The sequence below is a fragment of the Protopterus annectens genome, chromosome 10.part0 (genome assembly GCF_019279795.1).
Source record: "Protopterus annectens isolate FY-2018-M chromosome 10.part0, PAN1.0, whole genome shotgun sequence".
Lineage (NCBI taxonomy): Eukaryota > Metazoa > Chordata > Ceratodontiformes > Protopteridae > Protopterus > Protopterus annectens.
Genome location: NC_056744.1, coordinates 1,640,378,615 through 1,640,406,195, shown reverse-complemented (window position 1 = coordinate 1,640,406,195; position 27,581 = coordinate 1,640,378,615). Strand labels below are relative to the sequence as shown.

Sequence of the window (27,581 nt, the reverse complement as noted above, 5' to 3'; positions counted from 1 at the left end):
TATTGCCATTAAACATGACAGCAAAGTTTGAACAGTTAGTAATAGCGTTAGAATCCCTGTGACTGCATGGCAGCTGTAAAAGGTAGCGCTCTGTCATTCAGACAGAGGTGATGTGCAATATCTGTTTTCTTGCTGGAAAAATTTTATTAGTCTTTGATATTACACTGACAGAGTGCAGGGAAATAACTTCTCTGAAGCAAAAACAGGCTGTCAGACATCTAATAAACAAGCCAACATTTGTGCATCATTTTTTCAGCAATGCATTTGCAGTGGGATGAGGAGAAACTTGGTAAATATTCTTATTTTTCTTACCTTGTGTGTCACACTCCTGAATACCTGCAAAGAAAAAAAAAACAAGACACCAAGTTAAAATCACATTTGTTTAAAACTGAAGCCTAAAGATAGGAAATGTGCATAGTGACTTAAACTGCCACAGAAAGACACTCAGACAGCATGTCTATTTTTCTGTAACTGTCAAAAATCCAAAATCACAGCCAAGACAAACACTTTACTCATTTGAAACATGGATGACTGGTAGATATGAAATAGACATTTTTTCAGTAAGGCTGGAGAGAATTACTTATTTTATTGCGCTTGTAAAATATAACTTCTAGGAGTGTATGACCATAGCAGAAAGTTTGTTGGTTTTACATAGCTATCCATATCTTGAGCAGAGAAAGCATTTGCTGATCACACATCCATTTTTCTAATTAATTTCAATCTTTAATTACATTCCACTGTACACTCATTTTGTTTGTTTTTCTCACCTTTTTATATCAGCGATTTTGTTAAATCTACGCCAGGTTTCCCCTGTACACACTTACTGCTTTTCACTATACAATGGGTGCACACTGATCTTGTACATACACAGTTATGCTATGCTTCTAGGGTATATATTAACCTGCCTTCAGTCAGTTACCCCTTGACCACGAAAGCAATAAACAAATCAAAAAAGAATTGTGCAAATCAGTGTAATGTCACTTGTACACAAAACAGTACTTCTGTCTCTGAGCACCAGATGTATTTACCCATATTCTTATGAGATGTGGTTCACTGGAAGTGTGATTCATTATACCAAACCATTAGAGAACAGAATCAGGATTTTTTTTATAATAAATTAAAGGTATAATTACTATGAAAGTGTTTTGGCAGTCATGCAAATTGTGTTGCTAATAGGTGTGATAAAAGAATTGTTGAGGTTTGGAAACAATCCAATTTGTCATGGGACATTTTTGATGTTTGATGGTAGGTGAGCAAGTGGGTGGGTAGGCTGGGTTGGGGAATGGATTAAGCAGGGATTGTAAGTTTAGTATGAGTTAAGACTAGGTAGGGAAGGGTTAATTTGTTAAAGGAAGAAAGGAGTAAGTGAGGTAGGTGTAAGGTGGGGCTTGGAGTAGTTTTATGTGTGGGTAGTTGGTTTAGGGACCAGATTTTCATGTGATCTTGTTAGTACTAGCAAGCATTATGTATGTGACAACCGTAGGTACTTCTCTGAACAGGTAGGCCTCGGGCTAGTAATATAACATTGGGGGGAATGTCACTTCAGGGCCATGTGGGGTGTTCGTGTTGTCTGGTTGCTGTTTGTGGTTGCGGGGTTTCCTGGGGGGGGTGGAGAGATGGTGTGGTTCACATTGGCACCATTCCTCTGTCTCTTTAGATTTAAGAAATAGACTATAACTGGTCTGATCACATGGTTTCAAACCTTGTTGTCAGCAATGTCAGATTTGTTACGGTGGTGAGATGTTGTGGCGCTTTGGTGTTGTTGTGGGGTGGGAGTTTCAGCGTGGTTGCCAATGGTAGTGATGGCATGCTTCTTGGCAGTGCAGATTTTCATGGGATGTCTAGATGTCTAGATTTTGCTGTTTTGGCCTTTGTCCCACTTCTATTTTCTATTTTGTCTGGACTTCTGGCTCTAAGAGGTTGTGAGATATAGGTGCTAGAGTGGCAGATGGGGGATGCTTGCTGGATCGGAGTAGAGTGGATTTGGTGGGCTGTGATGCACCCGTGATTAATGGCTAGTCCCCTTGCATGCACAGAGAGATGGAACTACTCTTTGGGTAGGTAAAGGTTTTTAATAAAAAAATAAAAAATAAAAAATCAATAAAAAAAGAGTAAGTGTTGCGTTTCACCTCACCAGCATACCTTTCAACTGTACAGCTTTTCGCAGAATGTCCAGATTGTTGTATCATAATTTTTGTACATTTTTCATAACATTATGGTTTTCTGGCAAATTAGTGGCAAATCATTTAAGACTGAAGTTAGAAAATAATGACAGATATTTGAGTTTTAAACTTCCTATCCTTAAAAATGTATGCTAAATTACTGTAAAGGGATATTTATCATCTGTCTATAAAATAAACAAAAAAAAAATCTATCATAAAGAAAACTTATGGGATTACTACAAAACAATTAATGGTCAATTACCAAATGATAGAGACAAAAAATGAATTCTTCTCTCCATGAAACAAACATCTCTCTTATTACACTGGAAACTTTTTACATGGCTGCTTACGCACAGATCCTACTTAACCGCACAAAATAGAGGTAATGTTTAAAAAAAGCATTGGTTGTTGGAGATGGAAATTAAAAATAAAAGCTGACTAGCAGCATATGTTCTATGTATGCCAATTGCTTAAACCATACTGGGACAAAATTAAGTATTATTTGCAAGCAGTATTCAATGACTAATTTCAGCTATCTAAATCTCTGATTCTGTTTAATGGGCCTGTACCTGATTGTATTCCAAGAACAAAATATACAGTTCTACGGACTCTCTTAGCCACTGTAAGAAAGAACATATCAATGAAATATAAGACTGAGTCTTGTCCTACTTTCAAGCAATACAGTAATATTATATTAACAGTATCACAGTTAGAAATGAGCACCATCAAAGGAAGAACTGAAAGAACTACGTCACTATATATCACATGGAAAAATAATCGAAACATTAGAGAGTAATGACTGTAGCAAACTTTGATCTGAAAGCACACATATATAGACAGAGAATCATATGTTAACTACAGACACCCTTGTAAATAGTTTGTTTCTTTTATTATTCATGTTAGATACTTTTACTTATTTACGTGTTTAAATAGAATGTGCATATTGAAATTTGTCACAAAACGTGTATATATTTTTCTTCTTTTATTCATGTTAGATACTTTTACTTATTTACATGTTTAAATAGAATGTACATATTGAAATTTGTCACAAAACGTGTATATATTTTGTTTCTTTTATTCATGTTAGATACTTTTACTTATTTACGTGTTTAAATAGCATGTACATATTGAAATTTGTCAAAAACGTGTATATATTTTGTTTCTTTTATTCATGTTAGATACTTTTACTCATTTACATGTTTAAATAGTATGTACATATTGAAATTTGTCACAAAACGTGTATATATTTTGTTTCTTTTATTCATGTTAGATACTTTTACTCATTTACATGTTTTAATAGTATGTACATATTGAAATTTGTCACAAAACGTGTATATTTTTTGTTTCTTTTATTATTCATGTTAGATACTTTTACTTATTTACGTGTTTAAATAGTATGTACATATTGACATTTGTCACAAAACGTGTATATATTTTGTTTCTTTTATTCATGTTAGATACTTTTACTTATTTACGTGTTTAAATAGTATGTACATATTGAAAATTGTCAAAAACGTGTATATATTTTGTTTCTTTTATTCATGTTAGATACTTTTACTCATTTACATGTTTAAATAGTATGTACATATTGAAATTTGTCACAAAACGTGTATATATTTTGTTTCTTTTATTCATGTTAGATACTTTTACTCATTTACGTGTTTTAATAGTATGTACATATTGAAATTTGTCACAAAACGTGTATATATTTTGTTTCTTTTATTATTCATGTTAGATACTTTTACTTATTTACGTGTTTAAATAGTATGTACATATTGACATTTGTCACAAAACGTGTATATATTTTGTTTCTTTTATTCATGTTAGATACTTTTACTGATTTACGTGTTTAAATAGTATGTACATATTGAAATATGTCAAAAACGTGTATATATTTTGTTTCTTTTATTCATGTTAGATACTTTTACTCATTTACATGTTTAAATAGTATGTACATATTGAAATTTGTCACAAAACGTGTATATATTTTGTTTCTTTTATTCATGTTAGATACTTTTACTCATTTACGTGTTTTAATAGTATGTACATATTGAAATTTGTCACAAAACGTGTATATATTTTGTTTCTTTTATTATTCATGTTAGATACTTTTACTTATTTACATGTTTAAATAGTATGTACATATTGACATTTGTCACAAAACGTGTATATATTTTGTTTCTTTTATTAATGTTAGATACTTTTACTTATTTACGTGTTTAAATAGTATGTACATATTGAAAATTGTCACAAAACATGTATATATTTTGTTTCTTTTATTCATGTTAGATACTTTTACTTATTTATGTGTTTAAATAGTATGTACATATTGAAATTTGTCACAAAACGTGTATATATTTTGTTTCTTTTATTCATGTTAGATACTTTTACTCATTTACGTGTTTAAATAGTATGTACATATTGAAATTTGTCACAAAACGTGTATATATTTTGTTTCTTTTATTCATGTTACATACTTTTACTCATTTACGTGTTTAAATAGTATGTACATATTGAAACTTGTCACAAAACGTGTATATATTGTGTTTCTTTTATTATTCATGTTAGATACTTTTACTTATTTATGTGTTTAAATAGTATGTACATATTGAAATTTGTCACAAAACGTGTATATATTTTGTTTCTTTTATTCATGTTAGATACTTTTACTTATTTACGTGTTTAAATAGTATGTATATATTGAAATTTGTCACAAAACGTGTATATATTTTGTTTCTTTTATTCATGTTAGATACTTTTACTTATTTACGTGTTTAAATAGTATGTACATATTGAAATTTGTCACAAAAACGTGTATATATTTTGTTTCTTTTATTCATGTTAGATACTTTTACTCATTTACATGTTTAAATAGTATGTACATATTGAAATTTGTCACAAAACGTGTATATATTTTGTTTCTTTTATTCATGTTAGATACTTTTACTCATTTACGTGTTTTAATAGTATGTACATATTGAAATTTGTCACAAAACGTGTATATATTTTGTTTCTTTTATTATTCATGTTAGATACTTTTACTTATTTACGTGTTTAAATAGTATGTACATATTGACATTTGTCACAAAACGTGTATATATTTTGTTTCTTTTATTCATGTTAGATACTTTTACTTATTTACGTGTTTAAATAGTATGTACATATTGAAAATTGTCACAAAATGTGTATATATTTTGTTTCTTTTATTCATGTTAGATACTTTTACTTATTTACGTGTTTAAATAGTATGTACATATTGAAATTTGTCACAAAACGTGTATATATTTTGTTTCTTTTATTCATGTTAGATACTTTTACTCATTTACGTGTTTAAATAGTATGTACATATTGAAATTTGTCACAAAACGTGTATATATTTTGTTTCTTTTATTCATGTTACATACTTTTACTCATTTACGTGTTTAAATAGTATGTACATATTGAAACTTGTCACAAAACGTGTATATATTTTGTTTCTTTTATTATTCATGTTAGATACTTTTACTTATTTATGTGTTTAAATAGTATGTACATATTGAAATTTGTCACAAAACGTGTATATATTTTGTTTCTTTTATTCATGTTAGATACTTTTACTTATTTACGTGTTTAAATTGTATGTATATATTGAAATTTGTCACAAAACGTGTATATATTTTGTTTCTTTTATTCATGTTAGATACTTTTACTTATTTACGTGTTTAAATAGTATGTACATATTGAAATTTGTCACAAAAACGTGTATATATTTTGTTTCTTTTATTCATGTTAGATACTTTTACTTATTTACGTGTTTAAATAGTATGTACATATTGAAATTTATCACAAAACGTGTATATATTTTTCTTTTCATTTGAAAATGAGTAAAAATAAATTAATGCTAATTCAACAGCTGTTATTCCATTACCGGAGGGAGTTTGGCATAGTGGTTGGGATGTTGCGTTGCACACATGGGGTGCAGAGGTTGATTCGCATGTCGATTAATTGGCTAGGTATGGATTTATAACTTTCTGAGTTTGAGAGAGCAATATTTATAATGTACCCCAATTTTGGGGTCTTTGTCCCACTTTTGTTTATGGCTTTGACCAGATTTCTTGCTCTGAAGAGTTGAGAGGTATGCTCACCAGAAGTGCATATGTGGGGGAAAATGCCTGGGAAATGGCTGCTGGGAACACGCTGCTTGATTCTTCTTCTTAAACAGCAGCTTCCTAATCTTCTGGGATATGCTTTTTGGCATGATGGCCAGCAGAGAGGCCTGCCAGCTGGTGAACACGTGATCCCTGATCACTGAGGTAGTAGAGGGAGTTTGGTATGGCAGTTAAGATGCTTACCTTATGGACACAGGGTGTAGCATTGATTCACCCATAACGGGCTAGGAATAAATTCATGAAAGACAAAAGTGCTTATTGAGCATAATGAAGCGAGCTTGTGTAGAGAAATGCTATGCATTATTGGTTAAATTAGGTTATTGGTGATCCTTTTGCTCATTGTATCTAATCATTTTTTTCTCTCCCTGGTGCTGGTCATGCAAATAGTTTTGGGGAGGGATAGGTATGACAAGGTGTGTCCAGTGGTTTGGACTAGGAAATTCATAGTGCCCCATAGGAGGAGTTTACATGATCTGGTTTTCCGATCAAAGGTGGGGGCTGATAAAGGGTGGTCAGTTGGTAAATGTAATGAGAAGGGTGCTCCACTATATGGGTTTTGTGGGTGAGAAGTTTTCTGCCCATTCCTTTTTGATGGGTCGAGCTTTGTATTTAGCAAAAGAAAGTTGTTCAATTGAGGTCATTAAGAGGGTGGGGCGCTGGGCTTCGAATGCCTTTTTGTCTTATATTAATTAGGAAGTGTATTAAGATTGGTCATTAATATTTTTTAAGGTAACGAGATTGCCATTCTAGGCCACTTGTATATTTATTGGGCAGTGAAGAGGGTTGCAGTTAGGACTAATGGTTTGAATTTGTGTTTGCATCAGTTCGCGTGGAGAATCAGATGGCATGGCATTAGAGGCCTCTTGTTGAATGAGCTTATTCAGGAGTTTGCAGCTATACATTCTCAGGTGGGGCTTCTTCAAGTCTTGGTTGTACATTTGGTGAGTAACAATTTGCGTTTATTCCAAAGCGGCAATTGGTGTACCAGATAAGAGAGGATTTCATTGCTTTAAAGGAGTTGTATCCGAGTATGTGTATAGTGTGGTTCGAGATAATACCCCGTCTGTTTTGAAGGCATGCTAATAGTTTTACAGCAATAGAAAGGGCACGGTGATTTGTTAACTTTAGGTTGGCGAGGCAGCTGGCGGCACTAGGCATACAGATGATAGAGCACAAGGAGTTTGCTGATAGGGACCCCATGTGGTTCAGACAGGATGGCGTGCACCTGCATGAGTTTGGATTAGATCTATTTAATTTGTATTAGGGTTTATTTTTGGAGGATCTCATGAAAATGTGGTATTAGGTGAGGGGAAACAGCCTGGGTCTGGTTAGTGGGCAAATTTGGATACTCGGATACAGTTATGTAAAGAATCTCCATGGCAATACCCAGATTTGCTCTGAGCTACTGCACAATGGTATCTCATATACTGAGCCAACAGATATTTCCAATATACTGGCAGATAGATTCAGTGCCAAATTTACCCCCCCCCCCCAAGGGACCAGTCACAATACCAGTAGACTGCCAGGCACCCAGTATTAGTGCTGCACAGGTTAAAACAGCACTGTCCAAGGCCAAGAATACAGCTTCTAAGGGATCTGACAATATCCCTGACTGTATTCTACATGAACTACAGAGTGAATTGGCACCTCACCTGTGTGCCCTGTTCAATCACAGCCTCAACTCAGGCTTTGTCCCTACTAAATGGCGCACTGCTACAGTTATCCCTCTCCACAAAGGAGGAGCGACTAAAGACCCTGGGAACTATTGTCCCATTAGTCCAATGAGTCTGATATGCAAAGCTATAGAACACATCATCATGGATCTAATAAACAAGGATATAGGGAATCTCCAAACTCTGGATCCCAGACAGTTTGGTTTTGTGAAGGGTAGATCATGCCTGCTCAACTTGGTCAACTTCTTTGAGTCAGTCGCCAGAGCTGTGGATGAAGGCAAGGTGGTTCATACAGCCTACCTTGATCTGGCCAAGGCCTTTGATACCATTCCCCACTCAGGAATCATACAAAAACTCACTAAGCTAGGCATCAACCCCTATATCACTAGGTGGGTTGCAAACTGGCTCACAGGTATAATTCACAGTGTGAAAGTAGCTGACTCCAAGTCAGACTGATGACCAGTCATGAGTGGAGTCCCACAGGGTACAGACCTGGGTCCTCTCCTGTTCGCTATCAACTTCTCTGAAGTCCAGGCCAACATGAAGGGACTCTGGCTGACAAAGTTCACAGACGATTGCAAGTTGGGAGCTATTATTAATTCCCTGAGTGATGTTGACATCCTACAGAAAGGCCTCACTTAGACCAATGACTGGTGTCAGAACCATGGCCTTTAGCTCAATGCCAAAAAATGTGTCATCATCCCCTTTGGGAAAAGCCCAGTTCCCATGAATTACCACATCGATGGTAGTCTACTGAACACAGAAGGCATTATAAGAGATCTGGGAACATAGATTGAAAGCAACGTCTCTTTGACCACCACATTGCCACTGTGATCAGAAAGTCCTTCTGTGTGGCACATCTCATTACTAAGGGTTTTGCATCCAGGAAGAAAGAGGTCATTGTCTCCCTCTACTCTTCCTTCATTAGCCCAATCATTGAGTACAATGCTCCACCTGCAACAACTGGAGAGGCCGCAAAAGTACCTCAAAAAGAGGATCCTAGGCCTTAAACACTTGTCCTATATGAACAGACTAAAAAAACTTTAACTATTCTCCATCTCATATCGCCTACATAGAGGCGATCTCTGCTTGACTTACAAAGCCATGTCTGACCCAGCACTGTTATAAATGCTACATCTAAAGAAATCCCAATCCCTCCATACTGCACGCTCCAGGGACCTCAACCTCATTACCACAATCAATAGAACATACTGAAGAGACAGGTTAATAACCCACAGACTGCCCATGCTATGGAATAGACTTTCCATACATGTCAAGCAGAGCACCTCACTGGCCCTTTTCAAGAGAAATCTTGATGAGTGGATGGAAATAGAAAATTCACCCCAGGGATCACTTCAGTGACTTTACTCGCCAGAGATACTGGGAACTAAGGTCGGGTGGCATGATGTCAGGGTAATCCTATGGGCTAGGCTTGTAAAGGCTCCAGGGCCATTTGCCTAGCACACCTATGAACCTATAAGAAGAGGAGCAGGCTTGTACCTCTTCTGTTACCCCTCTGGTGTATGGATGGATATAAGGATTTTGGGTTGAAAGTGAGAGGTTGGATGCTGCTAGATGTTTAAGAATGAGTGAGTGGAGGTGAGGACACTGCCTATTCGGGCAGGATGAGCAGAAGCATGTTGCCCTGATGAATGGTTAAAGGATGTTTTCATGTGATTAACAAATAAATTGAAATGATGCAATAAAGAATAAAGTTATAATGCAATAAGTTAAGTTGTTTATGAATTCAGTAAATGGTCATCAAAGGTCCGTTTGGTGCGTTGTCTCTTTATTGAAATGGAATGTGACAAATGATATGTGAGAATAAACCAATTTGTTATGGGACATCAACGCTGTTTGAGGGTAGGTGAGCAAGTGGGGGGGTAGGCTGGTGTTGGGAAGGGATTAAGCAAGGATTGTAAGTTTAGTGTGAGTTAAGACTGGGTACAGAAGGCTTAATTTATTGAAGGAAGAAAGGAGGAAGTGAGGTAGGTGTAGGGTAGGGCTTAGAGTAGTTTTATTTGTGGGTTGTTGGTTTAAGGAGCACATTTTGTCATGATCTTGTTACCCACCCTTCCCTCCGTCTTTTTTCTGGAGTAGGTATGATTGATTTCTCAGTCTAGGGGTGCATAGATGGAGAAGAGAGGTAGGCTTGTCCCTCTTCGGTTCCCCCTCTGGTGTTGCCCCGCTGCTTAAATTAGTGGAATAGGTTGTTGCTGGCTTGTTTGTTGGTGTGGTTTTTCATGGTGGAGGGAGGAGGGTTGTATTTGTCTTTCTTTTCTCGATTTTTTTGAAAGTCGATGTTTGGATTTTCAGGTTATTATGTTTTCAACAGTTTTGTCTCGACATTATGAAATTCACAATTGTAGTATTTTGACAATAGAAAGTGAATTCACATATTTGCAAGCACAGTGCAGAGTGAGAACTTTACTTAGTACTGCAGTAAAGAGTATCCTTTCCCTTTGTGTAGGAATGTCCAGTCGTATACTGTTTCACAGACAAATGCTCTGAGAATTTAACTTTTACATTCATTTACAAATGTTACTCAGAACCAGTTTAGAACTTCAAAAGAAATACGAGTTAGACTGTGCTTATTTAATTATAATTTGCCTATAGTATTGCAGCATCTGTTTTGTCTTTGTATGAAAATTTTGTACAACCGTGCATCTTTGTTCACATGCTTATTCACATTCACTGTTTTCTTTCTTATATTTGGATGCTGGAACCAGACCATGTTACTTTAAAAGCACACAGATGGAATTGATGTATATAAAAGTTCACTTCCCTGATATTTTTGGAAATGGTAGCAAGGACAGATATGCTTAGAACTGGTCAATCTAGTGGGCACTGTGTAGCAAATGTGTACAGTACAGAACAGCCCAGCCAGAGAGTGAAAGTTAAATTTAAAAAATCACAATCAGTCAGAAAAAATACCTTTAAATTAAGCCTAGAGGAAATAGGATGCCCAGAACACCTGCAAATGTGCTACTCTCAGTACAGAAAAAAAAATGTCCCAAATGAATAAAACTCCTGCACAATCAACAATATTAAAAATCAGTAGTAAGTGCATTTTAAAAGCACACAGGCATAATTTGATTTAAAAAAAATTCCTGATGTATTTGGGACTGGAAGCAAGATTAAACATGTTTAGAACTGGTCAATTCAGCAGAGGTGTGTTGCAATTCCAATGCAGTAAGTCACCTGCCCGCAACTTCACATCCTGTCCCTTATAGTATCTAGCTTCTGAGGGATGTCTCATTAATCTGGTCTGAAAATTTACTAAATTCTTTTTTTCTGTGAGTCTTGTTTTCTGAAGTGCTGTCTAGAAATTTTAATTATCTGCAACATGCCTTTTGTGGCATTTCAGCAACAATAAAATGCATTATGTAAATGCATCACAAGAAACAGAGCACTTGTCACATGATGCCAGTTAGCATATAGAATATTATTATCTTTACGAACTTCAGAGATGTTTTACCAAACCTGACAGCATATGTACTTTGGGATTTATACACACAAAAAAAGATTAAATCAGAATACACTGATTTACGATGAACATGGGGCTTGCTAATCTAATGTAAGTGTAGTACCTTTCTTTCATTGTAGATAATTGAAGTGTTTGTTTCAAATGCTAATATTTTATCAAATTTGCATCTGTAGTGTTATTATTTCTTTTAGGAATACTGTCCTTAAATTCCAGGAATAATCACTGAATGGCATATATGATTCTGGGATCTGAGAATCAGTGATGTACAGTACAGCTGTCTCAGTGTTCCCAGAAGACAGCAGTAACTTCAATCTGAATTTAATAATAAAATAGTGAAGAGGGTTTCCCTACAAAGAAGATCCATTTTCAGCCTTTTCATAAAATAAGACAACCTCCACCTACCTAGGGAGCTGTCAAGGCTAATATTTAGAACCAGTAGTGTCTGGTTCGATTCTCAGCTAGAGCGTCTTCTGCGTGGAGACATGCGTGAATGGGCGTACCTTCATTGAAGGTTGTGCGTCAGGGCTGGCAACTCGGCACGTAATAATCAACTACCAATCATTAGCGGACCGGAGTTCCGCTGTGGCGACCCCCAACCGGGAAAAGCCGAAAGACACAACAAGTGTTATGATAAGCACCGCCGTCAGCCGTATATACTGCTGAATTTTCTGACAACACAACTGTGGACTTCACTTGTTGAAGCTTTAGGTAAAACACTTGCATACTTCTTGTAAGAAACATCAGAATTTCTCTTGTTTATATTATTATCTATTGTCAACTTGAATATGTCATAAAGTTTATTTCTAGAAATCATTATATTACAAGCAGAATGTTCTCTTTACAAACACTTTACCATTATGCATGTTGTTTCATTAGGTGGTAGTTATGCATACTAAACCACACCCTCTGAGTTTCCTGTCATACGACTGAAGAATGATTCATTGAAAATCACAAGACTGAAACTGAAATCATGAAAACTGTAAAAGAATGAAACTTGAAAGACTGGAACTCAAAATCCTGAGATAGTACTGAACATAAACGTAAAAGCAATTTTAAAACATGAAGTGGATATATTGAATAAATAAACAATGTCTTTCGTTGGGAAAGTTTGCAGCATATCACCCCTAAGGGAAACGTGTCCACCCTTACCATCCAAATGTATATTCTAAACACAAGGTTCATAGGTTCATAGGTTCATACTAGGCTATCTGCCCTAGGGCATTTATAAGCCTAGCCAGAGTATGTTTGGCTTTCGCCACCCATTTTAAATTAATTTTGCTATGCCCTTTTTCGAGGTTAGTATACTGTGCCTCTGTCTAACAGTGACACAGAAGTGATACCCGGGGTAAACCTATGATCTCCCATCCACTCATCAAGATTCCTCTTGAACAGAGTCAATGAGGGACTCTGCCTAACCTGGACTGGGATTTTATTCCAGAGTGAAGGGAGCCTCTAGGTTATGAATCTGTCCCTCCAGCATGTCCTATTTATTTCAGTGCTGAGGTTCAAGTCTCTCGAGCACGTAGCTCGATGGGATTTGGATTTTTTTGAGGTGCAGCATGTCCCTTAATTCCGGGTTGGACATGGCTTTATACATCAGGCACAGGTCACCTCTGAGCAGGCGGTATGCCACTGAGTAGAGCTGGAGTTTCTTTAACCGGGCAGCATATGGCATCTGTTTGAGCCCTTTGATCCTCTTGGTGAGGTTGTAAAGGAGAACAGCCCCAAGGGATAAAGAAACTTAGCTTAATGGAAAAGAATGCAGCAAATGAAAATAAACAGAGCATAGGTTTCACTGACTTTCATGTATACATTCAGTATTAATTCAGTGTTTTCAGTTGTAGTCCTTTATAGGTTTCATGACTATGATTAGAGTTTAATACTCTTAAGCCATTTAAACTTCAGTTTTCTGACAGGGGGCCCCATAGTCAGTTTTATTCTATAGTGATTGTTATCATCTTATACCCCTTGTCTGTCTAGAAGCTTTATGAATGTTCAGTGGCCTACTGAAAACATTTCTTAGTCTGTCTTTTGGGTTCACAGCACATTGATGTCCTGGCTCAGTAAACCAGCAAAACAATGCTCATCATATTGTACTGAGTGGATGGCTTTGTGAAAGATATACTATATAGTACCCATATTGCCTTCAGCTCTTCCATATTTACTTGTGCAGTAACAATGCTGTGTGTATGAACTATATCTGATCATCCTCCTTTATTCATTCACCAGGCTATTTTCACATTTCCTATTTGATTACCACCTGTCTCAAGGAGGTCTTTGGACCCTATCTAACTTGGATCGGTTTTACTTGCAGATGCTTTTATTGCTATTTCCTCTTTCCCTCGGATGTCCAATCCATCTGTTTCCTACACAGGTGTCAACAAAAGTAAACAAAAGATAAGTCATTGTGAATTATGAAACCTGATAAGGGTGAGGCTGGGGTTGCATTGATGTCCCATTTGGATTACATGGGCGAAATGCTAGTACTTTTAAACAATGACCAGGTTATAAAATTGTGTCCCTGAATGAGATTTATGCTCATTACCATACAATTGGTTTATGGTTGGAAGATTTATTTATAGAGCAAAGAATAGATAATGTATTGTACAATTGTGGAAAAGTTGTGAAATCCAGGGCCATCAAATTTCTGATATTCCATAATATAAATAGTTACATATTATAGCCATGTTCAAACTGCCTGTGTACTCAAACTTCTACAGAAGCTCTAATGAATTATGTATCATCCTCTACTAATTACAACAAGGGAACTTTGAAGCTCTGTCCTAGGCCTCCTGCTTACAGTTTTTACCAATGCCTGCTATTTGCTTTCCCAAGATTAACTATTTTGTATGCAGATGACTTGATTACATGGTTTTCTGAGCCTTCACATTTCACCACAGAATTCAGCTTAAACAAGGACTAGGCAGTGACATACAACCTAAATGTTAATGTAAAAAAAAAAACAAAAAAAAAATCAAAACAAAACAACAACAACAAAAAAAAAACACTTGCTCTTTGGTACCAAGAATTAAGAAATGACTTGAACATATCAATCAACAACAGTGATCATATAGCTAGAATGTGATAAATAGGCTAAAGAGATACATTTATTCAGAAGAGCGTTTTCAGTAGTTCTATAAGCTAAATCTTGGGCAGCACTTAAAATTCGTATAAAACAGGGCACGGGAAAGAAGTTCAAGTCTTCAGTCACATTTATATTATTGTGGGCCACAAGATTTGTAAAATAATGTTGTACACGCTCAAGGTGAGTAGTGTGCTTGGTATTATAGAAATAGAACATTACTGCATGCCATCGAATATTAACTTATATTTAGTAATCAACTCACTGACTCACCTCCACTTGAGTAATTGTTAATATATTCATTAACTGAATTGTGTAACAAGATAAGCATGTGGAGGCCTATTGGTTTGTTCCAACACTGGATCTGGAATTTTGTAAGCACAGCGTATTTCAGACAAATGATGATCCAACACATGGTGCAGAACCAGTCTGAACCACCTCAGTGAAGATTTAATTATATGTGTCTTTGAGGTTGAAATTCAGGAGCTGTGATATAATTAGATGTCTGATGCAGAAACCAGCTGGGCATGTTAATGTGCAGTTACTCAACCCACAGACAGCATGACCCATACATTTTACAATGTGCATTGGTCTACAACCTTTCAGTCACAGTTTTTAAGAAAATGCAGAGCGTAAGGATATAATGTTAAGACTCACACAATAATCTTTTATTTCCCTTCTATGTAACCCAAAAAGTCAGAGTTAAAAGTGATGTGTCATAAGTGAAACACACCAACTCCTACAGTCTACAAGTTTTATGATGTCAAAGTGATACTTTCTCTTTTCATGGGCGAGAGTCAAGTGGTCCCTATTTGTTTTTTTGTTTTTTGCATCCCCCATCTCTGCACACTATAATCTATTTTAAACATCTTTCTATGATTAATGACTGATGATATGTGTGTAAAGAGGCTATAGTTTATTATGAGTCACAAAAAGACGAGCCATAATTCAAGTACTTTTTAGACTTTGAGCTGGTTGATGTTTTTAGATTTGGAGCAATATGAATATAAAGAGACATTCTGAAGAACATTTTTATGAGTTAGTTTTTTTATATCAATATTGTTTTTAGCCTATGCATAGAACCTCCCAGTAACTCCGACTACAGCTCCTATGGTCCATCTCAATCTGTGTCAGAAGAAGTGACCCCTACCTATAGCCCCTATGCTCCTTCTCAAGCTACATCAGGAGAGGTACCCCCTACCTGCAGCACCTATGCTCCATCCAAAGCTATGTTAGGAGAGATACCACCTACCTGCAGCACCTATGCTCCATCCCAAGCTATGTCAGGAGAGATGCCACCTACCTGCAGCCCCTATGCTCCTTCCTAAGCTATTTCAGGAGAGTTGCCCCTTACTTGCAGCCCCTGTGCTCCATCCTAAGCTAAGTCAAGAGAGGCACCCCCCCTACCTGCAGCCCCTATGCTCCTAACCAAACCATGTCAGGAAAGATGCCCCTACCTGCAGTCCCTATGCTCCTTCCCAAGCTATGTCAGGGAGATACCCCATACCTGCAGCCCCTATGCTCCTTACCAAACTATGTCAGGAAAGGTGCCCCTACCTGCAGTCCCTAATGCTCCTTCCCAAGCTATGTCAGGGAGATATCCCCTACCTGCAGCCCCTATGTTCCTTCCCAAGCTATGTCAGGAGAGGTGCCCCATGCTACAGAAGGATGTGAGTACCAGGGCTAGCCTGTGACACTGAGAAGTTTTACCTTTTCAACTTGGCTGCAGCTGGGTCATGTAGTGCAGTGCATCTGAGCAGGATGTGATCAGGCATGCTTCCACACGTGCAGTCATAAATCACTCGCATGAACTCAACCAATAGTACAGTAATGCAGCTTTCACATCTCCACCAGGTGACACTGCTATTCTTACTCAACTGTACTCCTCTTCCTCCTGGAATGAATGAACAGTCCCTCGGGTGCTATGTTCCAATCCCACTATCAGCATTACAGTGCCAATATGCTATTCAAACCCTTATAGTGATTTAATTGACTGTAATATTGTATGAGTATATATGTTTTTAATGTTTATATGTTCTTACTTCCAAGTCATTGTTTTCATACATATTCTTTCTGATGTAAATGCACACTTCTCAAATGACCACAATTTTGCAGAATGTCCCTGATTTTACTTCAGATTTTTGCACTGTCCCTGATAAGGTTCTTGATTTTCTAGTATATCAGTGAGGAATTCAGTCAATCAATAATAACAAACATTAGAGTTTCATAGTACTTATTGTTCTGAAAATACATGTTGATATTGTTCTATTTTTTTAGCTAAAGTAGAGGAATATGTAAAAACTGTCATTGGCTTTTGTCCTTTTTTTCTCCCCCCATCAGTTTTGATTTCTTGGGAAAAGAAGTTGAAAGGTATGTGCAAATGTTGCATTACCTTCTATGTCATACCGTATCACACATTATCATACCTTTTGTATCATACAATATCACCCATTATCATACCTTCTATGTCATACAATATCACCCATTATCATACTTTCTGTGTCATACAATATCTCCCATTATCATACCTTATATGTCATACAATATAACCCATTATCATACCTTATATGTCATACAATATAACCCATTATCATACCTTATATGTCATACAATATAACCCATTATCATACCTTATATGTCATACAATATCACTCATTATCATACCTTCTATGTCATACAATATCACCCATTATCATACCTTCTATGTCATACAATATCACCCATTATCATACCTTCTATGTCATACATCACCCATTATCATACCTTCTATGTCATACAATATCGCCCTTTATCATACCTTATATGTCATACAATATAACCCATTATCATACCTATTTATCAGCTCTGTAAAAAGAACATTTGACAACTCATCACTGTTGTACTCTGCACCCAGGCTGTATCTCAGATATGACTCTTGCAGATCTGTATATTACATGGTTCAACAAATTGTAAATAAAAATAAATAAAAATTTAAACCTCTGCTGGTATGGCAGTGTTGCGAGCAAAAACTGTCTGGTAACTAGACATTTATTGTGCTACATTTGAGTTAGCTTGAATTTTTATTCCAGACTGTCCTAATTTTACAAGATGAGTGCACATAAGAAATGGTTTCTTTGTTCATCTATTCATTCAGTTTAAAAGACATCCAGTTAAGGCTGGGAATGTGTGACTCATTTTCTTTAACCAATGACCTGAAAGATTTTAGAAAAAGTATATCAGAACAGTGCTGCACAAATATGGAAATGAACAGTATGCGGATTAATGTTGCAGAACCAGTCTGACCTGCCATAGATATATTTATTATATCTGCCCTTGTGACTGAAACTCTTGTGCTGTGATGTAAGCAACAGCCTGGAGTGATAAAAGTTGACCAAGTCAGCATGTAAATACTCAACCCACGGATTTTATAACCTGTATATTTTACAGTGCAAGGCATCTTAATTCATTAGTCAGAGTGCTTAACAAAGGGTAGAAGTGAGGGTATAATGTTAGGATTCACAATCCAGTCTTTCATTTCCCTTTTCTGCAACCCATACGGCAACAAACAGAAGAGATGTGTCATACAACAGAAACATCTATCGCCACCTATCACAGATCAAATCCTAATCATAAAAGTAACATTACCCTTTATCCTAACAAGTTCAACTGTGACAAAAATTCTGAATGAAACTCTCTTTGTAGTATGCTGAGTAAAGATATGGAAATTATAAAAGAGATAAAGGAAGATTAGATGTTCGAGACAGCTGTATCATGTGGTGGACACATAAAACAGCATTATGTAGTGTAGTGCGCAGTCAGTGACAGATTTGCTTGACATCCCCTCTCTGTGGGCCAGAGACCTCCCATATTAATATCCACAGCATATGCTGCTTTCAAACAGGCAGTGGATTAAGCTAGAAAGTAAGGATGGGTAAACCTACACAAGTGCTTATGTTTTCTGCATCTTCAGAATCCTGTTCTCCATCAGTTTTTAAGATATTTCTAGCAAAATGTATGATTGAATGACAAATTACCAAACTACACATGAAATGTCCTTAGTTGCAGTTAATGATTTCAGCTTTTCAAAAAAAAAAAAAGTAGAACAAATGATTAAGCTGTAGCAATTTGTTTATTATGAGTATGTTTGTTTTCATAGCTAGTTGTCAATGCCTATTATAGTTTCAGAGGCACATTAGGTGTTTCTCACAGTGACAAATGCTCTAAGATCTAGTCTGCTTCTAAAGCCACAAGCCACATTTGTTTCACTTCACTTCAAGAAGTGAAAAAAAAACTGGTGTTTGTATAATTAAGTATAAAATTGCAATTACAGTGTTGTTAGAAAAGGTGATTTCTTGTAATTAATAACACCTTGATGATTCTAAAATACTGGCAATTTCATTCATACAAAACCAAAATAGTACACCAAATGCCCAAAACCACCATGCCAGCTGAGAGAAAAAACAACAACCACAAATCTCTTTAGCATTTTCAATCCTTTACTTCCAGAACTTCATCAGAATAAAGAATGAAACACATCACACAACATTTAAACCCACATTTTGTGACATCATCATCATTCAGTTATCCAGTCTGAACACATACTTAATCAGATCAATTCCATAAATAATTACAAACATTTAGGAAATAATTACAAAATACATTTCTAAAAATTCACCTAAATACATTTATATTTCAACAAACTCTTGATGCAAATGGTTTCATTCAAACCAAGACAAAAATCAGCATGTAGAAAAACCTGCCATTTAAGTTCCAAAACCACTAAAACCATTAAATAATTACTGAACTGTTCAACAAAAAAATCTTATTCAACTTTTTGAATAACTAAGAAATAAAATTTACAAAAAGACCCACGACTCATACTGTGTCTTGCTAAAGCATTATTAACATCTTTGTTTTTTATTGCTCTAATATGTTCACCAGTATGATACCCCAATGTCCTGGTTGTCTTATCTATATAAAAACAATAACAGGAACAACAAACAGCCATATATACTAAGCCTGAACTCTTGCAATTGTATCTCCCTTTGCCCTTAGGGCAAATGTCTTTCTTCCTGTGCTCTAACAAGTGTTTTAAATTGAATGTTTTCTTATATATAAAACATGGTTTGGTACCTATAATGTCACTGAGGTCTCTGTTTCCTAAAATCACCTTCCAATTTTCTTCAGTAATTCTTTTCAGCCATTCCCCTTTCAAACTCATGGGTGTGGGGAATGCCAGAACTTTACTACCATCATCATGATTTTCTTTGTTCTTAGGAACATCTAACATCCCACATAAAAATGCTACAGATGACTACTGCTTTCTTTCAGAGCCTCAAGAATTTGTGTGTTTTTACTGAAACAACGAGAAGCTGCACTCTGCAGCTGAGCTTTTCGGGTGCAAAAGAAAATCTTTCACAAGGTATTTACAAACCACTAAGAAGGAAGGACTGTGTTTATATTCAGATGATTTAGTTACAGGTAGATCCACAAGGCATAGACAAGAGATACATGTTTCTAAGTACAAGAAGTTTTTTTTTTTAGCAAGTTCTCACTTGTTGCCAAGCCAGAAAATTGCATACCAATGAAGGATTTTAAAAAAAAAGATTCTGCAGACTGTTTCTGTATGGAAATAAAAAGTTCAGACATGTCAAGTGCTCATGTCAGAATAAATGTCTATTTTGGCAGAGCTAGTATAACAAAGTTGCCTCCCATTTATTTGCTGATATGGAGTTGTCAAGCACCAGACTTGACTCAACTCACTCTTGCTGATTTTTCCTTTTTCATAATTCTTATGCTCGAATTTTGTTTTTTGTTTGGAAGGGCAGTAAGGAAGACTTTGAGAAGTTTGCTAATGAGATGAACAGTAGTATTAGATGGTTGAAATTTGAGGTTAGTAATATTGGTCTGACAGTTATTTTTTTAGATATTGAACTCACTGTTGATTTTGACCATAAGAAATTTGTTAGTAACATTTATAGAAAGAAGTCATTTAGTAATAACTACTTACATTTTAGTAGTTTTCATCCTTTATTTATAAAGTATAAAATGTTTAGAGGTGAAATTATTATAAGACACATTATGAGTTGCAGGTCTTTTCATAAATTTTATTTCTTAGTTATTCAAAAAGTTGAATCAGTTTTTTTGTTGAACAGTTTAATAATTATTTAGTGGCTTTGGAACTTAAATGACAGTTTTTTCTACATGCTGATTTTTGTCCGAGTTTGAACAAAACCATTTACATCAAGAGTATGATAAAATACAAATGTATTTAGGTGAATTTTTAGAAATGTATTTTGTAATTATTTTTTAAATGTTTGTAATTATTTATGGAATTGATCTGATTAAGTATGTGTTCAGATTGGATAACTGAATGATGTCACAAAATGTGGGTTTAAATGTGTGATGTGTTTTATTCTTTATTCTGTTGAAGTTCTAGAAGCAAAGGAACGAAAGTGCTAAAGAGATTTGTGGTTCTTGTTTTTTCTCTCAGCTGACATGGTGGTTTTGGGCACTTGGTGTTTCAGTAGTTCATCCATTTCTCATTTTGTTTGTGAAAATCAAAATAATAGCATACCTTAAACAATAAAAAATATGGAAAGCAGGAATCACAAGAAGAAAATTTTATATTGAAACAGCAAACTGTGTAGAAATAAGCTACAGACATAAATGACATTGGTCAGATATGCAAATTATCTGCTTTGCCTTCTGTGGTTGCTGGATTTGTGTGACTATGCTAAGGATCTCTGTGATGTACAGTAGCAGCCATTTTGAATATGGCATCCTGTCCTGTAATATGGCTTGAAGTCTCTGCCAGATTTATGTGCGTCTAATTGCACAAATGCAAAATGTTCTATCAACCATCTTAAAAAAATCATAAAATCAGTGTGTAAAAAAGTGAAATGTCACATGATTCCAGTAATTAACATTTCTGCATTATATACCTATCTGATCAGCTCCATTTTCTACAGTATTCACAAAATTACTGTATTGTTATTATATGAAGCATCTCTATTTACCATAAAAAATGTATGCCAGCTCTTTCATAGTATGAATCCGAGCAAACATTCCATTATTAAAAATAATGATAATATGGTTATGGAAAAGAGCATCAAAATAAAATGTTGTTAGCAAGAAATAATTTTAGATTAAGAAATTATAGACTTTGTTTTCTGGACCATAGTAAATATGTTTATGGAAAAGTGTATTAAAATAAATTGCTATAGCATTGACTGCGGGGAGAGACTGATGGTATAAGACAGACGATTGTAGCCATAAGAAGCTTGTGGCAAGCAGACATAGCCAAATTCATTCTCATTCCACATCCCAGAAATAAGTCCTGGTTTAGTACTCTGCTCTTATTCCAAACATTTTAGAGTTTTATGTTTCTCTGTTGGCATTACTTTGTGTGTACACTGTCTTTGGGTAATGACAAGTGAAGTGAGAAAAGGTTTAAACATGCAACCAAATTCTTCTTATTTTCTTTGTGAAGGGCTGATTGAACAAGGTGGATCTTTGTCTGCTCATGATGGGCCATTAAGCAGTGAATCATTCACTAAAATGAGACAACAGGTTAAAACTCAAATACATTTGTGGGACATCAGCCTTTTAGTTACAGACCGTGGTAACATAAATATTAATGGGACTGAGTGGGTTTTTTATAATCTGATCACTGTAATGCATAAATCTTTTGCACTTGCTACACAGCTTAAACATGTTAGGGATAACAATAACACTGTTAAAACACTTGATGCTGATTAACTTAGCAAAGAACTTGAAAACATTCAGAAGTAAATCCAAAGGCACACCATAGGCTAGGGCATAAATGAGTTGTTTAATTATAGAACCAGATCTAACAGTGAGTGCTTTTGTGTTGAACAGAACGCTTCTTCAGACTTAAGTCTGAAGAAGCGTTCTGTGCAATGTGAAAGTGCTCACTGTTAGGTCTGGTTCTATAATTAAAGAATTAATTTGTACCCTAGCCTATGGTGTGCCTTTGGATTTACTTCTGATTCTTCTTTTTTATCGCTAAGGCACTTCACCCTGAAGACAGAGTTTTTGGCTGTGAACGTGAAAACATTGTTGAGTAAGCTAAAGAGACTGCACTGGGATATGTTGTACTTAAATAAATCTCAGAAGTTCATAGTATTCCCAGATGGTTTAGCATAATGATACTTATAGCAGAGCCAAGCTATAGTGAGGGCATTATGTTTAAATTAAAACACCAAAATCAAATAATAGGGCTGTGCTATCTACAGTTAATTATACATTCCATGAAACAGAGACGGTCACTAGAAAAAAATTAGATTTTATAATGGATAAGATGAGGATAAGATTACTGAGTAAGAGTTTATGTCTGTAGTTAGCTACACAGATTAACACACACACACACACACACACACACACACACACACACACACACACACACACACACACACACACACACACCATGAATGTAGAAAATGGTAAGGATGATAAAAGGTAACAAAACCAACCCATAGATGTTATTGAGAGGGTAATCCTGATCAATCAAAATAAGGATTTTTTTAGAAGTAGATAAACAGTAATCTTGCATGCCATGAGAGAACAATCATCTGAGGAGGTCAGTGGAACTAGCTGCACAATAGGCTAATGGTGGACTTCAGCAAGGTCCACAGGCATTGGAAAGAATCAGTTAAATGAGACAAAGGAGGAACACAACCAATTAATCAGTTTAATTATTGCAAGTGGCAGTGGGAGATGAGTGGAGATGCATGGAAGTGACTGCTTGTCCAGAATATACATGAGATGTTCAACAATCACAACCATCTTACCAACAGAGATGGGCAGGACTGAAAAGACATAGCAACTCATCCCAATTTCAGTTTTGAATGTAAATATGAGATATACATTACATTTTAAAGTTTGCCATTTGTCCTTATTTCATGTCAATTATATGTAGATAAAAAACAAAAAAGAACAGGTTGTAGCCCAGACTGCAATCCACGATTTATTAAAGCACTTTTCATTTGCAACTAAAGTGCAAACTTCTTCAAATGTGTTTGTCATTATCAGTTGTTGTTTATTATTATTTATTATTATGTTTCCATACATAGCAGTTTAAAGTAAATGTGAACTATTTTATAATTATTTTATACACATTTTAATCGAGACCTTAGTGAAAATTTGTACTTATTTTGTTCTAGTTATTTAGAATGTAATTTAGAAATGTAGGTGTTACAAGGTTTCGGTTTTGAGGCTGTTTGTTTAAGAGAGGGTTAAGCTGGATTGGGTTACCGCCAACATGTGACACAGTGTGAAAACTTTTAAAACAGACATTTTATTCATTGTATTTTTATTCTGAAGAAGTTTGCACTTTAGTTGCAAATGAAAAGTGCTTCAATAAACTGTGGATTGCAGTCTGGGCTACGACCTGTTCTTTTTTGTTTTTTTTATCAGTTTATTAGTCTTTTTTGTTTACAATTATATGTAGATGAAATTAACCTGCAACAAATTGGCTTCTCCTTTGTCCCCTATATACAGAGTCATAGGTGGATATACTAACAGAACTGAATTCATTAATTTGTAAGTTAATTTTTGATATAATATTTCTGTTTTACAAACACTAAAAATTTAAGAAACCATAATTTTGTCCATGCATCTCACTATTTCTGCTTTTGAAAGGGTGAGTGAAAAAGGTATACAGCAATCTTTAGCTACCAAAAAAACTTACAGATATATATAATTTAAAGGAAGCAGAAAGGAACACTCTAAAATGGGCTGCAAAATGCCTACCAATTTGTGAACAATGAAAGCCAATAAAGGAGGTGCACTGGTTTTCATGGACAGTTCTGCATATTTTAGTATACAGGGTTATATGACTATACGTCTTGACAAAGAAATGAGTAAAAGAAGGCAAACAAGTTCCACCATTATATTGATTCATGCATGTCTGCTTAGCTATTGGAAACTGCTGTTACAAAATACGTGCATGCACTTTTGTATGTCAATGCACTGGAGGTGTCTATTCTGTTTGGAGTACCAACATTCATTAGAATGAGTTGAATCTTCCAAATAGAACCCATAAGTATGCTAATATAGAGCAAAATTAAGAAAATATTACAAAAATTACATTTTATAAAGATTCTTTGGATTTTAAAAAGAAAATTTGGTACATCAGATGTTGTTTGTGAGAAAGAGACATCCAGTCCCTTAATATATTCATTCCTAAAGCCACAGGATAAAAATAGTCGAATGAAGGCATCAGGTTGTCTACAAGTGATTGTGATGTGCTTGATTACTGATTTGTTGGAGATAATGCTAAACATGATTTCTTTATTTTTTTTCAGAGTATTATCAAGACATTTGAGGCATGGCTATGGGGGCCAGCATGGCACCAAGCTATGCCAATCTGATACTTACAAGCTAGGAGAAACAAGTGGTTTACTCCTCAGAGAGGGTCAGCAAAGTCCAAGTTATTTAGGTAAGTCTGTCAACTATTTAAACAACGCAACAATATTTAGCCTTAGAAATACACTATGATCTTCATAACATCATATTTTTGGATGTTACAATGTGTAAAAATCAGCAAATAGTTGATTTATGAGAAGACGGTAAACAATTGATAGCAACACACTGTTGCAGTAGAACAGCATGTATCTTTCTTAGATGAAAAAATGGTATAGTTGAAGGACAAGCCTTCAGGAGTAGTAATTTAGTAGTTGATGATGTCTTCCTAAATAACATGGATTTTTTAAAAACATTTTTGAAGTTAGGGCTATCTAAAATTGTTATTAATAAAGACAATTGAAAAGGCAATGGCATCAAGAAACATAACTGTGTAGTAGAAATAATGACAAGGAAAAAAGAAGAACTGAGGTACAACAATGGCATTAAAACTCATAGCTGATTATGTTAACATGAAAAGAATACCAAAAACAATTGTGTAATTTTATCATCACATAGCAATTTAGCAAAGAGAACATCAAATGTTCATTACCAAAAACAAATTGCAAAAGTTAGAGAAAAATAGCACAGGGACCATTAACACAGGAAGAAAAGGTACATATAAACACTACATCTTCAATCAATGAAAATCTGTGTTACTTAGCTCACATTACTATAGCATCAACAAAGAGAAGTTTTCAACCACCAATTTCTACCTCATAATTTGTGGTATATATGGCAGCTTTTTCCAGGTGTGAGGCCTTCTACATGGGTAAGACTACAACAGGATTTTCAACCTGAATTTATGAACACCACTATACCATAAAAGTGCAAAATAGACTGAATGTTTTACATAAAGATACAGGTAATACAGAGATAGGTACAGGGTATTAGAGGTTTTTAATTCATGTACTGGATATTACAGAAGGAGACAAAAAGAAAACTTGTCTACAACAAATAATGCTGGAAAATATTTTAAATGGATGCACTCCACCCTAGATGAATGAATCTAAATTGTAATTGTTTTCTTAACAAAGAGCTTTAAATGTATATAACTTTGAAAAATCTGACTGCTTTTTAACTGGTTGGTTTCTAACTTCACACAAATAAAGAGGTGAATAGAATTTTCACCACTTAAACATGTCGGGAAGCAATACACCAGTATTTCACTGCTACCCAAAATCAAACACCAAATCTACAAACCTTATCTAAACCTCCCAGACAGGGGATTGGTTTTCCATAAGGGTTAAGGTTTTCACCTGATAGACAAAAGGAACAAGGTTTGATTCTGACTGTGAGTTAATGGCCAGGCTTATAAATGGCCCTACAGGAAAGTTAGCCTAGTATGAACCTATGAACTAATTTTAAAAACTCTGACCACATAATAATGGACCTATTAATACATTTTCAATTACACCATCTCACCCACTCTCCAAAATAATAACCTTGGATACAAGCTGACATGACACTCATAAGGTCCTGACTGTCTGTTACCTCTCATAGTAATGTTCTAGGTATAAGTGACTCCATAGTTAGGCAAACCTTTGTAACCCTCACCAGGCTAAATGAGGACAAGGTCATGGTCAACTCTTTTCAGGGTGCCAGGATATGTGATATGTGTAAGGCTGATAGATCTGCCCACTCCAGATATGAATACATCCTTGTCGTCACCCATGTTGGGATGAATGACTTTAGATACCCTATCTTAGGAAATATATAGAAAGACATGCTGTAACTCTATGCATGAGAAAAGGCACGTATTTTGACTAGTATCTTGCCATCTTAGAGGATACTTTCACAGTTCAACAACAGAATAATAAACTTTATCAATTGGTTTATTAAATGGCTTCCAGAAGGTCTGAATAAATGTTAGTATTTCTTCTATGGCTGGGTTTTGCACCTATCAATACAGTGAAACCAAGTTTCAGTAACTACGCAAATATGCATCTGGTGGATTCAAGGGGGGTTCAGTACCTACTGGCATGAGTGCTAATGATCGGCACTACAACCTGCTTCATCAGGAAGGGCCTGCACCTCACTTCTCCGGGCTTTTGCATACTAGCTAAAGTATTTTCTGTTCAAATAGTGCCCTTTTTAGCCAAATGCAATGCGATAGACATACTGGTATAGCACATTTTAAACCAGCAAGGTGCCCCTGCTAAATGGTAAGAATCTAATAAAAAAGTGCCCATGCTTGAGGCATTCCTGTCAAGATAGATGAATATTTGCATAGTTAATGAAACTTGGTTTCATTGTACTGATAGTACACCTTTTATACTTGGATGTTGCATATATCATTCATTCATTCATGCATTCATTCATTCATTCATTCATACCTTCTGACAATGAGGGGGTATCAATATTCATCCACAGCCCCAATGTCCGATTTCAAGTTCAACATAACACCACTGTAGAATCCTGTACATTGTGGTAACACTAAGTAAGACTGTTAGTTGTTGTCTACACATCCACATCTATGTTACCCTGTTGATCATGAAACATAAATCAGCTGAATATTATATTTGTCAATGTAATCCATTAATCTTAGATGACTTTAATTGTCCCTCCATTAATTGAAAAACTCCTATGTTGTATGAATGCTAACTCCCTTCACCAAATTGGTTA

At 35.4% G+C, this 27,581-nt stretch overlaps 1 protein-coding gene across 1 annotated transcript in view; it reads right to left on the bottom strand.

The window, feature by feature from the left end:
• Positions 1-27,581, bottom strand: part of LOC122814356 — a 608,759-nt gene that overhangs the window by 80,709 nt on the left and 500,469 nt on the right. Inside the window, exon 10 of the mRNA XM_044086942.1 lies at positions 313-336. Coding sequence (XP_043942877.1) covers positions 313-336 — 24 coding nt within the window. The remainder of the gene's footprint in view (positions 1-312; positions 337-27,581) is intronic.